Below are 17,360 nucleotides of genomic sequence, written 5' to 3'. Positions count from 1 at the left end.
GAAAGCCATCATTAACACCTAAACAGAAAAAAACAAGGTTACAATGGGCTAAGGGAAAGCAGTCATGGACTGTGGATGACTGGATGAAAGTCATATTCAGTGATGAATCTCGAATCTGCATAGGGCAAGGTGATGATGCTGGAACTTTTGTTTGGTGCCGTTCCAATGAGATTTATAAAGATGACTGCCTGAAGAGAAAACGTAAATTTCCACAGTCATTGATGATATGGGGCTGCATGTCAGGTAAAGGCACTGGGGAGATGGCTGTCATTACATCATCAATAAATGCACAAGTTTACGTTGATATTTTGGACACTTTTCTTATCCCATCAATTGAAAGGATGTTTGGGGATGATGAAATAATTTTTCAAGATGATAATGCATCTTGCCATAGAGCAAAAACTGTGAAAACATTCCTTGCAAAAAGACACATAGGGTCAATGTCATGGCCTGCAAATAGTCCGGATCTTAATCCAATTGAAAATCTTTGGTGGAAGTTGAAGAAAATGGTCCATGACAAGGCTCCAACCTGCAAAGCTGATCTGGCAACAGCAATCAGAGAAAGTTGGAGCCAGATTGATGAAGAGTACTGTTTGTCACTCATTAAGTCCATGCCTCAGACTGCAAGCTGTTATAAAAGCCAGAGGTGGTGCAACAAAATACTAGTGATGTGTTGGAGCGTTCTTTTGTTTTTCATGATTCCATAATTTTTTCCTCAGAATTGAGTGATTCCATCTTTTTTTTCCCTCTAATTGGTCTAAAAAAGTAACCGTTACTGACTGCCACATTTTTTTTCCTGATTTCTTATAGTGTTTCTTAAAGCCAGAAAGTTGCCATTTGAAATGACTTTAGTTTTGTGTCATGTCTGTGATCTGCTTTTTTTCTACAAAATTAAACAACTGAATGAACATCCTCCGAGGCCGGTGATTCCATATTTTTTGCCAGGGGTTGTATACAGCACTAAAGAGCAGAAATTAGGAAAATATTTAAGCACTCAAACAGTTATCCAAATGTATTGCATACATTGTAATACATTTTTCCGGTACCTGATCAGTAATATGTTTCCTCGCCCTCTGGGGCCGACGCCATCGTATACGACGGCTAAGACCAAGCTTTACTAAATTATAAATAACTTTTTAATGATATAAGATAGAAACTTACTTTTTTTTTGCTGAAAAGTTAACTCCGCTGACTTTCGAGCCAGCCATCGGCCATCTTTGTACTCCTCATAGAAGCTGTGTGATGACGTGCGCAATGTGAGTGTCCAATCGGAATTGGTTCACAGTCACATGGTTTTCTATAATCCAATCGTAGGGCAGATTTACCTCACGTGAAAAACCAAAGATCGTTTTCAGGAGTGATGTGTTACTAGTTGGCCCATTTGAAAAGCCCTCTGGGTGCTCCAATGAGAACATACTATTAGTGCATACTCAGTGCGCCCTGCGCCATTACACACAGCGATCAGTGAAAGCAGGAGCACACGGAGAGCCTCTGATGACAGTCTCACGTGCTCAAACAAAGAGTTTGTAACTATCAGGATTGCTCCACTGGTCTGCATGTGAATGTTACTGGATAACTCTGATGCTTTCTCTGCATAAAGCACTGTTTACCATATCAATGGACAACAAAACGCATAGACCATTTTGTATATGTTGTTCAAAATGTGCATTTGTGTTTATTGTTTGAACCTTTTTGTTGTACAGCCTTTCACACAAGACCTCAAATTACCTTTATAAAGTGTCAAAACAGTTGTTTATTATAGTTTGCTATGTGTTTTGAATAAATGTGTGTGGAAAATTATTTTTCGCTTTATTTTTTCCTTGCCTATTTTTGAGTGTAAACCTTTATTACACTTATAAAAACACAACAAAAAACATATATATTCTGAAAGCACATGTTGTCCTGAAAAAAAAGAGACATAAAACTTGATTGTGGGATGCAGGGAGAGCTGTTAACAGCAATAATAAAACATTTATGCCAGGCGAGTGAACTGTCCAAAAAATTCCCTTGGAGCCCAGAGGGTTAATATAGAATATTAGAATGCACAATTCAAAATAATTAGGCCAAAAAGTTAATTTAAAAAAAGGAAAGAAAAAAAAAAACAGGCAATTTTTTTCTATCAAAACATGCCAACTCTGTTACTAAATTCCATCAGAAAGCACCACTTCACTTCCCACATTTCAAAACCTCCCCCCCCACCCCACCCCCGGCCTTCTTAATGGTCTGGATACGGCCCTGGCCCCCCTCCTCAGCGGGGCAATCCCTGCTCCACCCTGAGCCTCCCTCCTCCTGTGCTCTCTCCTCCATCAGGCAGAAGCAGATGCCCACACACTGCTCACAGACAGAACTCAAGACTATGAAAAACCTGCAATAAACAATCCCTTATATTCGCGCACACACAAAAAGAAACCATCAGAATGTACCTTTAAGCATTTTCAGCGCGATTACAACCGCGCATACCTGAACATCTGCGTAATTTTTCAAATTAAAATAATCAAGCATCTCATAATGCACGCTTTAGTTATTTTAGTTTTTACTCTGTATCCTTCCCCTCCAAAAAAAGCGCTTTCTCGCCTCGGATCCTCCATCCACCTTACCTCCGCTCCTGACAGGTCCACGCTGGAGGAGAGAACCGCCAGGAAGAGCGCGCAGGTCGGTAACAGCATGCTGACCGCGCGCCGTGCACAAACAGCTGCTGTGAGTCTGACGCTTCTTTTTTTTTTCCCTGCTTTTCCTTAGTTCAGGAAAAGTTTTTTTGGGGGACAAGTCGCGTTTTATCGGCGGAGCTGCTGCTGCTGCATCTTTGTCCCAAACGATGTGAGGTTCTAATGAGCGCGGCTCCGTCTACTTTCTGAAGCACCACACCCCCTCTCCGAAGATACGACCACCCTCATTCTCCCAAGCAAATGCTCACAAACCCGCTCTTACTAACAGTTTAACTTTCCTGTGTGAGGAGAGGGACTCCTCGATACACTTTAGTAGATTTCTTGAAAGAATATTTGGTGTGAATTCAAAGGGAGAGACAGACAGCGCGACTCGGATATTAGTTCTGAAAGTTTCCATCCCCGGGAGCTCGCGCCATCTGTCAAATTTTCCCAACGCACGCTTCAGGTGACTGTAAGTAATGACTTGTTAAAATTGTTTTGGAATGTGCCTTTTATTTGTAGCTTATAATAACTTTTACGCCAAATGAAAGTAGTTAAACTTGTACCGCTCGACCGTCTGTCTTTCTTCTATGTTTCGAAAAGACAAGCCAAACTTCTCGCCAACTTTTCTCCTTATTTTTTAAGTTAGACCATTATGAATCTTGACGCTGCGTCCAAACTGAAAACGATAACTAATACTTTTTAACAGCATTTATCTCACCAAGTTAAAGGGGGACGTCAGCCGCCTCTTGGCGCCACTACGCATGCGCAAAACATTGGTCGCTTTTTCCAGCAGTCTTATGTTCCCAGTCCACGTAAAAAGCATAGAAAGATGTGAAATCATCAAAAACTAACTAAAAATAAAGTTTTTTTTCCCTTGGGTTGGATTGGATTCAAGTGTTCTGCACAGTTAGCATTCTCAACGTTGGTGTCGCTGTCGCTAATGCCTTCACCGCACATGCGTCATTGGCCGCGGTTCACGGATTATCACCTCGTTTCTGCTTCAAACTGCACTTCAGTCATCATCTGTCTCAGCGACAGATATCTGAAGCATTTGTACAATGATCATTTCCACATAAAGTCAGCATTATTTCATCAGAAAACAGAGATGAAGTGAGCAGCAGCTACACGAGCTGCTAGCTGATGCATTCACTGCGCATCGGCCATTTCAAAGTGTCACAGAGTTTCGCCTTGTTTCTACTTTAAACTGCCTCGTTTCTGCTTAAAACTGACTTTAGAATGATTTAAGAGGTTTTACTTTGTCATCTGATGGTTAAAGCTACAGTGCCAGGAAGCATATTGAAATTGAGACGATTGTTAGAATTTTGATGGGGACCAAAGTAATTTTGTTTGTTAGTGTGAATATAAAGGATTCCCAAAATATTAGCCTGAACATGATTCAGATTCGTCCGTATCGAAACAAATTCTAAATTATTGGCATGTGCCAAAAATTCGAAAGCCAGGACGACATCGGGGTGACGTCACAGGCTATGTGGGTGGGGGTTTCACTGCTAGCAGCTAGCTAGAAGACTGGCGATTGAACTCACGAGGATTTTGCAGCACTGCTTTTGGACAGGTGAGTTGCCTGGTGACTGGTGTCTGACGGTGTGGTTATTATCTGAGTCTGTTATTATCTGATTATCTGAGTTATTAAGTGCATCTGCGCAAGGGCAGATGCACTTCCGGCTTGAATTCGTCTGCAGGTTTTGACGTTCGCTGAGGCAAAATACGCTATGGATTTCCCTCAAATTATGTATGTTCCCACAAATTAAAAATTCCCCCAAAAATTTAATGGGTTCTAAACATGATGTAGTTTACGTATATATATTAAACTTCAGACTATATTTTATCTATTGAAGATTACCGGCATTTTAGCTCTAATAATCACATTATTCTCTTTGATTGCTTTGAGTGAATCGAGTCAGACTCAAATGAGCTGCTTTGGTCCGAAATGACGCATGCACAGTGAAAGTTGGCAGACCGATTTTTTTAGGGGGACTGTTCAGTCTGCGACATCGGCGCAACTTCACTTCGGCAAAGTGGCCAATCCGAAGGTGAGAAACCATACTTCCATGACTGGCTGCTTGGTGATAACATGCTCGGTCTGTATGCATGAGATTTGTTGTCATTGTCATTTCATGAGTGCAGCAACAACAAGATTACATCCACACTCCAATTACCACAGACAAGATACAGCAATTAATCCACAGTTGTTACTTGTTTACCGTAATAATGGCACAAATTAGAATTAAAGACAACACATATACATTTGACATTGTTTATGTGCACTAAACTTTGAAACAGTCCGTTATCCGAATTGAGGCAATGTGAGTGTGGGGGGAACGCAGCAACATGTGGTTGTGCAGCTGCCAGCTTGGGGGGGAACTAAGCTGCGCTGCACCCCGGAGGGGGAAGGGAGTGGCGTGAGTGGGGGCCGGGATGGATTTGGGGATGGGGACAGGAGGGGGGTGGGAGCATGCATATCAGTCTCTGTCCATGTGTGAGTGGCAAATGAGTTAAGTTTATGTCAGTTTCTGTCCGTGTGTGCTGGAGTTACAGAAAATAAAAAGAAGGCAGCCGAATGGTTCACCAAGGCTGTAGAAATTCTTCTGGAGGAAAACAACAGGGCGTTTTGTATGCTGTTCTATTGAAATCAGCGATTTATTTTTTTATGGTCTCTAACTTTCTTCTAACGGTCAGCTGACAGCTGTCATTGCCTGGAACAATGAGATTTATACACCAAGCTGACCTAAAATGAACCATTGTACATTAAATTGACTTTATTGACAAATCTGACCCGTTTGAAAAGTGACCAAATTACCTGTATTTGTATTGAGTTCAGCAATGTTTTCACCGGCAAAACCCGCCCCTCGAGGTTAAATGCCCGGATAACCAACCTTGAGAATGGGAGGCCATTCCGGAATTGGAGCTGGACTGTTGACTTGGTCGCTGCCAGTTTACTTCTGTGTCAGGTCTGTCGCTGGCTTGAAAATCTGCGGTTGTCAGTGTGTTTTACTATAGAGATACATTGTGTATGTAGGAGTGGTATTTGCTCTTGAATTCCAGATTTAAGTAAATATTTGTTTGAATTTCGTTATATTTCTGTTGTTTTTACCTTAGTGTGGCCTTCAACTATTCAGAGGGTTTGAATAATGTCGCCCAGGAGCGATATAAAACTAAATTAACAGCAGCAGCAGGACTGGCAGCTTGTCCGTACCAAAACGAAGCTGGACGATGGAAAAATGATCCCCCACAATGGCCAGATGTTCAGTATCCTGATATTTATTCCTACCTCATAGACACACCAGGTATTTTCGTATTTCATATCATTTATGTTGCGTTGTGAATTGCTGGTCTGCTCCAGGAGGGGCTGTGCTGCTGATTATTTTCCCCAAAGTAATGCATGATCCATGTGACACATAATCCACTTGGTGTGTCGTGATGGATTTAAATTTTCTTTCTGGCTTTGTTGGTACAACCCACTTGCCTTGCATTGCCGAGGCATTAAAAAAAAAAAAAACAGTGGTGAAAATGAAAAACTCGCATCAACTTCATTGTTCTCTATTGACTTTATACACCAGCCAGCATTGCTAAGCAAGTTGCTAGTTGCTAAGAGCTCACAGACAGAGAGCCCGGATGTGTGACCAAGTCAATATCAGAATTCTTCTACTGCGCAGTACTTCTTGAAGTGCACAAAACCTCATAACAGATCCACAAATCTTGTTCGGATATCCAGACCTTTTATGCATTTCAGATAAATTAAGCCATAACCCAAAGCATTTCAGAGAAAATTGCTTGCAGGATGGCACAGTGGCTGATAGACATCAGCTATAGAGCCTGATTCAGAATACATAAGTGCACACAGCAAGCTTCCAGAAATGGTGGTCTATTTTGGAAGCATAAAATCTTCAGAATTTATCAACCTTCACGTGCTACGTGGAACATTGGCATTGAAATTCAAAAGGCTACTAAACACTAAATGCTAGTGAATTGCAGATAATGCTGCATTCAGAACCCTCAGACATTCGGAAAAACGCGACCAAAAAAGAAACCCCTATTTCCAGAAAAAGTACATCATGAGTCACAGTGTTTCTGTGAAGGCTCTCAGTTGTCCAGGTGGTGTCCATAGTAGAGAAATGGTTTGAGAGGGGAGTGTAGGAAGCATTGTATGTGAAGCATGTGAAACCTAGCCTTAACCGGGGAGGGGGTCTGAGACATGCTTTATCCCTAGTTTACAATGGGGTACTCAGGTCAAAGCAGTTTCAGTCTTTTATTCATGGTAATGAGTCATTCACGTCGTCAGGAGAGACAGCTGCCCTGTCATTAGGAGGGTGCTAACTAGAGCACAATAGGTGCTAATTAGAGCAATTCTTAGTCACTAGCCAATCGCAGTCTGGTTAGGTTTAAAACTCCAGCTTTTGCTGCCTTCTGTTATTCTTCTCTATAAGAGTCAAGACAGAAGTCAGACTACCAGAGCAAGAATTTTAGCTGAGGGAGCTTCTGCGATTACAAGCAAAACGTCCTCGCGTCAAGCAACCCAGTCCAGTCGAAGATTCAAGCTTCTCTACTATACATTCATGAGGTTACCTCAATAATTTGAGTCATAAAGATTTAGTCTATACCCAACATGATCTCACACCAAATTTGTCATGGCATCACGAAAAGTGATTTAATCAATTAGTTTGTGACACTGTCACAAAGATATAACACATTTTGTGATGGTATCACAAAATTGTTTTTTTGATGGTATCAGAAAATATGGGGTGACATGGGGGTTGACTGAAACTTGACCGTGTTACGAAAATGTGACGCATTTCGTGACAGTATCACAAAAAAGAAAAAAAGTGAGACTGGGCTGCCTATACCACAGTAGCGCTAGGCTAACGAAACGGGCTAAATGAAATTGTCAAAGACATTTTTGCTGAAGTGTGATGCTGGTAACTTAACATCGAATGTGAATATATTACATATAGCAGTAATGGCTTGTTGAAAATTCATTCAGCATTAGCAACATTGTTGTCTCACCAGTCACAAAGGGGGCTACCATGGCTGTGACAGCAACTTGGGTACCTTGGGTTGCTCAATTTCCTCATAAGTTTCTGAGCCAAAATTCCAGCTTGACATAGCGTTCAAGGCATTTGACCCCTAGCTAGAGTTAGGAATTGTCGAACTTAAAGGGTTGTCAACACAGCCGTAATGTGTAACACGTAGCCGTGGTGGCAAACACAACTTTCTCATAACCAATGTTACGTATCTCCCTGTATATAGGCATTTATCGTGTTTTCAGTTTTTTTCTAAGGACTTATTCCTGTGTCATAGTAAAAAGTTAAGACACCTAGCATAGCACTTTGTACACAGACTCAAAATATTAATGTTAAAGTCTCATTATTACAGACAGAGCGGTATATGTTAAAGTAAATTTCATTCCACAGGTTGCTCATATGTGGTGTAAAATTTAGACATTGATCATTCAGTGTGTTGTGTTTCAGGAAAATCATGCAGTAGATCTACAAAGGAAGCAGTCGCATTTGCGGTGTGTGTGTGTGTGAATGGGACCATGTGTGTACAAGACATCAGGCTACTGAAAAACTGGAGGTAAGTAGAATATAAGCAGCATGACACCACTGCACGTCTCGCCAGTGTGACATTAACACTGTCTTTTTCATCAACTGCAGGCTGCTGCTTCTTTGCCTCTCGGTTATTGTCCTCGTCTCAGGGGTGAACGCAGTAAGTTATTAGCAACACATGTTACAGATTTTGCTTGTAAAGCTTTCGCTTGTAACTTTGTGCTGATTAAGGGTTTAAAATCCCGATGGCGTCTCGGGGTTTGGATCATCAGCCTTTGGGCTGAGCGTGAAACGTGTGGGTGTGTTGTATTTGGGGTGTTGCTGCAGTAGGACCTAACATGCATGCTTCAGCTGGACTTTGCATGCTGATAAATAATATCCAGAAGTTGGAACAGTTTTAGAAATGACGCCTGTTGCACGTTAGCTGCTTAAATTAAATACATTCTTGCTATTTGCATTTGTGAAGTTAATACGTTCAAGGCAGGGTATCGTGTAGCAGTTTTATGAACGGCCATTGTACGTTTAATTAATTACTGACGATCTTTATGGTTATCATATTTGCTACGTTTACCAACTAGTTTTCTACTCTCCAGTGGGACCATATTTAAGTTTTCACAACGGGACACTTTAGGGTGGTCATTAGCAAGAGACATAGCCTAGCCGTGGTGGGTGGAAGGTTGGGGTAATTCCAGTGGTAGGCACAGTTCCGCTAATCCACTAACCGCTAATTAGCGTAGCTAACTTTTTGTTAGCGGATTAGCTTTTCGGCTAACTTCTAAAACCATCAGTGGACCAATTAGCTTCCGCTAAATTTAGTTCCGCTAACTTAGTCCGCTAACATTTTTTTACTGGCATAGTTAGTAACGGTCAAAAACTTTTGTAAACCCTAAAATAATATATGTTGGTTCCTTTCTGCTACGTATTTTGGTGTGAGGAGCTGAGCTCAACTCTACCCCATCAGAAGGGGCCTGGCTGCCAGGCTGCTACAAAAAAAAAACAAAAGTCATTTGCATTCACATCATACAGAGCCCCTGACATGTGGCAAAAGGCATACACAGTAAAACAGGTTTGACTTATGGTTTGATTTAAAAACCAAACTAATTCTGGACGGTTTACTGATATTAACATTAACTCTGTCATTTTCACAAAGGGAAAATATAACACATAGCTTTTATTTTTAAAATAATGCACTCATTCTGAAGGTTTCAACATTAACACACACAGATGCCAAAAGGCATTATGGGAAAATCAGCTTTTGCTTATCACTGATTTGTGGATTTGTTATATGTAAAAAACAACACACAAGTTACTGTAATGTGTGTGTTGGGTTTTACAAATAAATGTGTATTTGTATGCGAGGTCTGTTAGAAAAGTATCCGACCTTTTTATTTTTTGCAAAAACCATAAGGATTTGAATCATGTGTGATTGCATCAGCCAAGCTTGAACCTTCGTGCGCATGCGTGAGTTTTTTCACGCCTGTCGGTTGCGTCATTCGCCTGTGAGCAGGCTTTGCGTGAGCAGTGGTCCACCCCTCTCGTCGGATTTTTATTGCGAATAAATGTCTGAATGATTTGGAACTTTGCTGCATCAAATTTTTCCAGAAACTGTGGGAGACCTCCAGGTGGACACCATTCGGAAAATTCAGATGGCTTTCAGGGACAATTTTATGGGGATTACACAGATTAAGGACTGCTTCAGCTGGTTTAAAGACCGCCCACAGCGTCTGAGAGCGCGGCGCACTCCGAGCGCCGATCGACAGGCTGACACCCCGCTGAAACAACCAGATCATTTCCAACGTGAAGGCTTTGTTGATCCGGGACGTCGTCTGACTTCCACAAAAATGGCACAAGACGTGGACAGCAAGACTTTTTTGGCACATTCCACTGTTACAGGAGTTTTTTTCATGGAAAGAGAAGTGGAGGGATGCGCCACCGTGCAGCTCATGGCGCGGGACAAAAGCACCTCCGTATTGGTCTCACAGGATGGCTTTCAGACGGCTTTTGGTGGCTTTTCTGTCGTGTGGCTATCCGAGAAATTGTGCATGAGCTGGACATGCCAGAACATGTCCTGTGAGGCTTCATCACGGCGTTGCTTTGCGCCATGCGGCTCCACCGCGACGCGCGGAATTCCTCCGCACGTCTATCTCAATGTGCCGAAAAAGTGCAGATGTCCACATCTTGCCATTTTTGTGGAAGTCAGACGACGTCCCGGATCAACAAAGCCTTCACGTTGGAAATGATCTGGTTGTTTCAGCGGTGTTTCAGCCTGTCGATCGCCGCTCGGAGTGCGCCGCGCTCTCAGACGCTGTGGGCGGTCTTTAAACCGGCTGGAGCACTCCTTAATCTGTGTAATCCCCATAAAATCGTCCCTGAAAGCCATCTGAATTTTCTGAATGGTGTCCACCTGGAGGTCTCTCACAGTTTCTGGAAAAATTTGATGCAGCAAAGCTCCAAATTGTTCAGACATTTATTCGCAATAAAAATCCGACGAGAGGGGTGGACCATTGCTCACACAAAGCGTGCTCACAGGCGAATGACGCAACCGACAGGCATGAGAAAACTCACGCATGCGCACGAAGGTTCAAGCTTGGCTGATGCAATCACACGTGATTCAAATCCATATGGTTTTTGCAAAAAATAAAAAGGTCGGATAGTTTTCTAACAGACTCTGTAATATGTATTTTTTTTCATTTGTAAAAAAAAGGCATTTGCAAAACTGAAAATTCTATTTGTAGTGTGATTCAGCGCAACATCCGTGTGATGGGTGGCGCTATTCACACTGCCATCCAGTAGATGAGTCAAAATGCATAGAACACTGCCATCTACTGAGTGGCAGTGTGAATAGCACACAACATTTTGTAGCTTCACACGTATTAAGAAAAGGAGTATGTACAGTTTGGATCAGGGTCATTTGGGTAGTTCTCTTGTCATTTTGATTTAAAAAGAGGAAACACAGCTGTTGACAATAAATGGCTCACCCAACCACTAACCATGAGTGGAAAAAAAAAAAAGTTTTTGTGTTGTCATTCATATTCTCTTAAAAATGGCCAAAAAAGCAAAAATTCTGCCAGGGTATGTAAACTTTTGAGCACAACTGTATTTACACACACATATTGTTTTAAGCAAACTTCTTTTTATACTGTATTGATGCAGTTTTCAAGATCGTGCTGCACTCCAGATTTTGTTTAAGTGTGAGAATTTGTCCAAAAGTCCTCTGATGAAGAACAGATGTTTCATGTAACGATTGCGTTCTACAGGCTCCATGTAATTGCACATAAAAATGTCCCGATAATGATATTGTTCCTTTAATCAGGCTTAAAGCATGCCTGTGTTTGGCCTACTTTATTTTACCTTCTATATTAAGCACACCTACCTTGTGATTCTGACACACCGTCGTTATGAGCGGGAGAACCCCTGTGTGTTTTGTTTGTGCTATGCTCACTTTCCTGCTGCTCATACCCATATCACATGTTCAAATGTTTTAATGTCAAACTTTAGAGTATTATTCAGTGATGAAAATTAAAAGGACGCATTATTTGGTTTTTTTTTTAATCAGATTTGGTCCTGGCTACGTTAAAAGCATGTGACACAACTCGTGAAAGTCAGTTGTGCAGGGAGATGGTAAGATAATATTTGTGATGCATCAGAATGAGAAATAGCCTCTTTTTGGAAACGCATTGTATTTATATTGTCCTTTTCTATCTGATGCTTTACAGTAATACATACTTTCACCTGTTCATGTGCACATTCACACACTGCAGTCAGTGTGCTGTTATGTAAGGTGTTCACTGCACACCCGCTCTTGTGCTGTTTTCAGTGGTTATGAGCTGTAATTACATGGTTGCACAGTTGGTTTTGGATATGAAAACACAGTAAAGCAGGGACCCATTCTCACTTCCCCCTTCACTGTTTTTATTTAAAAAAAAAAAAAAGTGCATCACACAAGTTTAGAGCCAAAGCTGATTTCTACAAATCTGTTCGCGATCAATAGTCCAAAACCCAAAGATGTTCAGTTACTCTGAACTTATTAAAACTGAAAACATGCACAGTTTCCACATTAGATAAGCTGGAGCCACAGAATCTTTTGCATTCTTGATTGATAAACCAAAAAAATTTTTTTGAACTTTGCATCACTGTTTGGCTTCACATCTTTTTTTTTTTTTTTTTTTTTGGTTTCTTTCTAGTTTTCAGTAAGATGTCTGTGCTTCCAAAGCTTAGTATTGTTATTTCTAATCACATTGAACTGAAATGGTTAGCAAATTATGCATCAGAATTATTTGTAAATATTTGTAAAATATTCTAAAATCATTTGTATATTAAATTACAATATAATAAATTATACATTAGAGGAGGAAGTAGAAAGATTTTTTTTCGCATTTAAAAAAAAAGCTGAAATGCTGAGAATAAATATGAATTTTTGATATGGAAGGAGGAAGGTTTTTATCTGAAATTTGCATTTCAACAAAAAGTCAAAATGTCCAGAAAGTCAAATTTTTTAACATGAAAAGAGGAATGTCTTTTTTTTTCTTCTTCTTTTTTTAAAGGAAAAAGTTGAAACATCAAGAATAAAGTGGAAATTTTAAGTATTCCTGCCCGGCGTAAAAAGGAAAATAAATCAGATGAAGTTTTTTTGTTTGTTTTTGCACACTTGTGTCACAGTTTTTTCCCTTGTGCCTTTCAAATTTCACAAAACTGACAAAATTTAGTTTCTACCAAAATCCAAGCATTATAATGTAGGTTTATTTTTGTAACGTTGCAAAATTACAGCTCATTTTAATGAAGAGAACATATATATCTGGGGGGAATTTCATAGTGGATATTGTCTCTTCCTTTGATTGCCGTCGGGCAGACAGCCTGCACGAGGATGTGCGTTGTGACCTGACCGACTTCCTTGATGTGCGTTCCCTAGCCGTGCACGCTAACATCTGTAAGATTTCTTGAAAATCACCTCAGAGGTGTTATTAGGTTGCAAAATCAGCATTTTTAGATTTAGAAGTCTTTATTTCTTGCTAACCTTTACAAAAGGTGTGAAAAACATTTTAGATTTATCCAGAAATAAGCTGTTTTGGCACATTTCCCTCCATCTCGTTTTACTTCGTTCGAACGCGCAGCCTGCAGACGTCACACTGCCTTTCTTTACTCTCATTGGCAGTCATCTTCTCCTTCCCAGCATCCCTTGCGCAATCAGGGGAAACCCCCACGTAATCTGTGACATCGCTAGCATCTGATCGCTTGAATTTTGGACCCATCGGGGGTCTAAATTCTAAATTTTTTCCAGACAGAACGAATTTTGATCATATCTGCAATATCATATTATGAAATCCCTTATTTAAATGCTATGGAAGAAAATTATAGTGGTGCCAAAGAAAATTGTCTTTATGACTTAAATCTTAAAAAAACCCAAAGGCAGTACACCTTTAATATGGCTCTAATACTCATCTAATTATTCCAACAGTCTTGATGATTCCATTGTTTCCAACCTTCTTTGGTTGGAAAGTTTCACTCATCCTTTTGGCATTGGAGCGAGTGAACATGTACATATAGACACACAATTCAACAGCAACTGCTGCTACAGAAATTATCCTCAATAATTTTAACAGAGTGCAGGACCCTCTGAGAGGATTCGATTGTTTGTGAATATATTAAAAGGTGTGTTTGAGAATGATGGAATGAGGCGGAGAGTAAACACGATGGTCGGTGTGATGTTTTTGGATCCACATGCTTACAGTACCTGTTTTATCAATCACCGTTTTTTCGTAAAGTGGGTGATTCCAATAAATGTTGTCATGCCATGTGAGTTCATGGCAGCACATTTCATAGCAGACCCACATTCTGACTCCAAATGAGAAACTGAAGATTTTCTACACTTTGGAAAAGCAGCTTTGAAGAGAAACTACAGAGGATGATGCGTAAATAAGGCAACCCAGTGGAAAGCAGGCACGTGACTGACCGTTCAAGTGTGATTACTTTATGGTGGAGGATGTCGTGTGTCCCGGGAGAGGTGAAGATATCGGCCTGTGATAAGGGTAGGAAAAATGGCCAACATCCTCTGCCAAAACGGCAGCAGTGATGTACGTAGTGCCTGACTGTAACAATCAGTGGAAGAGCCCATTGTACTGCTCTGCAGGAAGTCACAGCCTCGGATGGGAAGCCCGTGCGTGGAGCTTCCCTGTCAGTGCAGCATTAATGAGGGAGAAAGATGATGTGCAGATTCCAGAGAGGTGATGCCATGACCTCAGAGAAGACCTCTGACCTTGACAATCCACTTGGAAACAAAATTAGCGGGTTCTCATAAGCAATATTTCAGAACCTTCTCACAGTTGTCTTCTGCAATTCCTGCAGTATGTCCAAGCCTCCAATCAGCAGTCTGACCTATGGATCCTTAAATAGACCTTTACTTTCCAGCGGTCAGTGATCCCTGGTCTGGTTTAGGTGTTGCATCTTGGTTGTAGTTTCCTGGTGAAGAAGATATGCTGTTGATGGTACTGGCTGACAAACTCAGGGATTTTTCCAGGTGGATGAAATGTTAGAATATCATTGTTAGAACCATCCTGTATTATACAAATAATAATACAGTAACATGGTTTTGGAGGGCAGTATGCATTTTCAGAGGCCCGACGTTCATGCACAGTCGCCCAAAATGACAGATATTCGTCCGAGTTAGACGAGGGTGAATATCTGTCATTTTGGGCGACTGTGCATGAACGTCGGGCCTCTGAAAATGCATGCTGCACGACAACAGCATGTTATTTCCATTATTATCACTTTTTACTGATACACAACACGTAACGCGTACATAAAAAGTTGGCTCACTTAACTTTTGTCGTGTCGGCTAGCTGGCGCGCGCTGCTCTCCAATTTAACCAGTGCGTCCTTATCAAGATGGCTGCTTTAGCTGCTGTTCATTGTCGTACGATCCATGAGAAAATCATCCGGAATATCCATATTGGGACCAAAACACACTTCTCGCATTTTCATCTTTTCTTCTGCAGACAGTATTTTTTTCCCCCCTTTGCGGACAGTTCTTGGGCTGCACGCGCGCTATGACGTCATTTGTTTACGCACAGCGGGCGGGTATAGCCAGATAGCGTCAACGTAAATCTACGATACTGGCCCAGCAACGCCCCGGTAAAGTGATAATAATGTTATGCTAATGAAAAGTTATATTCGACGAGGCATAGCCTCGTCCAATATAACTTTTCTTTATCCAATATTTCTCTATGTTGGATGACTTGCCATCCATCAATTGTTATGTTCTCCACCCCCTCCCAAATTAAGCAAACAACAGAGTCAAGTAAATTAGATCAATTTATTTTGTTGTGAACAGCATATGATTGATTCTGATGCGATGAATGCTTCTATAACGTCAGTAGCGTGCTTGTCTACCTTCTTAGTGTTTTTGGCATCCTTGGAGTTCAATATTTCCACCAGTTCCTCCTCTGTGAACTCAGCAAACTTCGCTGGCAGACGATTTTCTGCTGTTTTTGACATGTTTGTTGCCATTTTTTCAACCAGCGTCTGTCAGCTAGTTTCTGACCTTCGTATGTCGCGCTCTGATTCGCTAGCTGTTGGCAGTAAGCTCTAACGCTACTGGTCAGTGGGAACTGATCCAATATAACTTTTGGTCCTAGCCTTTTTGGATCCTTTTGGATCCAACATAACTTTCTGGCGCCAAGCATGCCAAAATACAGGTAAATGATGGACAGAAAGGCTAATCTGTGATTGGCTATTGCAATCTGAGTCGAGAACATACATATATATATATATATATATATATATATATATATATATATATATATAATGATGATTCTGCAACTGAGTGTTCATACTTTTTTTCTTTAAGAGGTCTTTTTGTTTGTTTTTGTGTTTTTTGCATTTGACTGCCTGCAGTTGCTCGGGGTCACCACAGTGGATCCAGTATACAGAAGATCCACAATGGGATTTGGCACAAGTTTTATGCCAGAGAAACTGGTCTTGGTGTTTCCAAGCAGTCTCCCATCCAAGTGCTAGTCAAGACCAACTCTACTTCACGTCTAAGATCTGATGGGATCATATGTACTCATAATTTTTTTTACTTTAGTTTTTAATGGAATGCAGTATGTCATTTGTAGCTTTACAATAACATAAGCAAATGCAAAATTCCCTCAAATCTGAAAAAAAATGTACTCAGGTTTGCAGGAACGTGAAATTCATTCTGGAAAATAATTCAGATTTTCTGTATGTCACTCTGGGGGAAATAGCTAATTGTTAAATCAATTTGCAAGGCATGGACACAATTTTAATATTGTTTAACGTTTTGTTTTTAAAAAGTTTGATTATTTCCAGCACACACTCAGCCAGCACTGTGCTTTTTATGTTCATTATAATGTTTTCGATCCAGTAAAGTAATTATTGTTGTATATTAGATACAGTAAATGCATATCTGGACTGGGAAAAACCTTTGGAGTTCCTTGGAGAAACCGTAGGTTACATATATGAAGACATTTTAAGCTTGAAAGATCAGTGGGAAAAAATCCAAGCAATTCAACATGCAAGGACCCAGGAATGTGGGAATGCCAGTGGCTTTATTGCATGGATAATCACTCTTCATGGTCCATTTTCCTCCTTACTCGTGTGTGAATGGACACTTTCAGACGCTGCACATGTTCCACTTCCGACTCAATGGTGTAATACAGATGCACAGGCACGGATACTCGTTCACACACATTTTGCATCCTTCTTGGAAATATATTTCTTCCACTCCAAACACGATGCTGTCAGTCCCTGACGAACTGAGTTATAAAAATGCAATCTTGCTCAAATTTTTTTCTTCTTCTTTGACTGGCTGACATAGTGTCTCCCAAACTGAAATCTGACTTTGAAATAAATAGTTTTTATATGTCGGTAATCTTACTTGTTTTCATGCTGTTTGTCAGAGGCTTTGTTTAGCTGCAGGACAAGTTATAGTAATCCAGATGTCAAAAATCTAATTCCAAAATAGTCATCCTTCTGGAAAGGTGTGGCTGGAGGGATATAGTACATTCAGACAGAGGTCCATCACAAATTATATAAGCTTGGAGTTGGACCATGCACCTGGACGCTGATGTCACTTTTTGATGGGGCGATTTCAGAAGATGTCAGGGTTACAGTTTGTTCTAGATCAGTTTAGT

General features: G+C 40.7%; 1 protein-coding gene across 3 annotated transcripts in view; it reads left to right on the top strand.

Moving 5' to 3' along the window:
- The first annotated feature begins 2,718 nt into the window (after positions 1-2,718).
- Positions 2,719-17,360, top strand: part of col4a2 (collagen, type IV, alpha 2) — a 110,946-nt gene continuing 96,304 nt past the window's right edge. For all 3 annotated transcript variants that reach the window (XM_034185806.1, XM_034185804.1, XM_034185805.1), the window contains exons 1-3: positions 2,719-3,117; positions 8,135-8,240; positions 8,321-8,372. In XM_034185806.1, the coding sequence (XP_034041697.1) occupies positions 8,203-8,240; positions 8,321-8,372 (90 nt within the window). In that variant the 5' untranslated portion in view covers positions 2,719-3,117; positions 8,135-8,202. The remainder of the gene's footprint in view (positions 3,118-8,134; positions 8,241-8,320; positions 8,373-17,360) is intronic.

Source organism: Thalassophryne amazonica, chromosome 14 (assembly GCF_902500255.1).
Source record: "Thalassophryne amazonica chromosome 14, fThaAma1.1, whole genome shotgun sequence".
In the NCBI taxonomy this organism is placed as follows: Eukaryota; Metazoa; Chordata; class Actinopteri; order Batrachoidiformes; family Batrachoididae; genus Thalassophryne; species Thalassophryne amazonica.
Note: the sequence above shows the minus strand (reverse complement) of the source record. Positions and strands in the feature narration are given on the sequence as shown.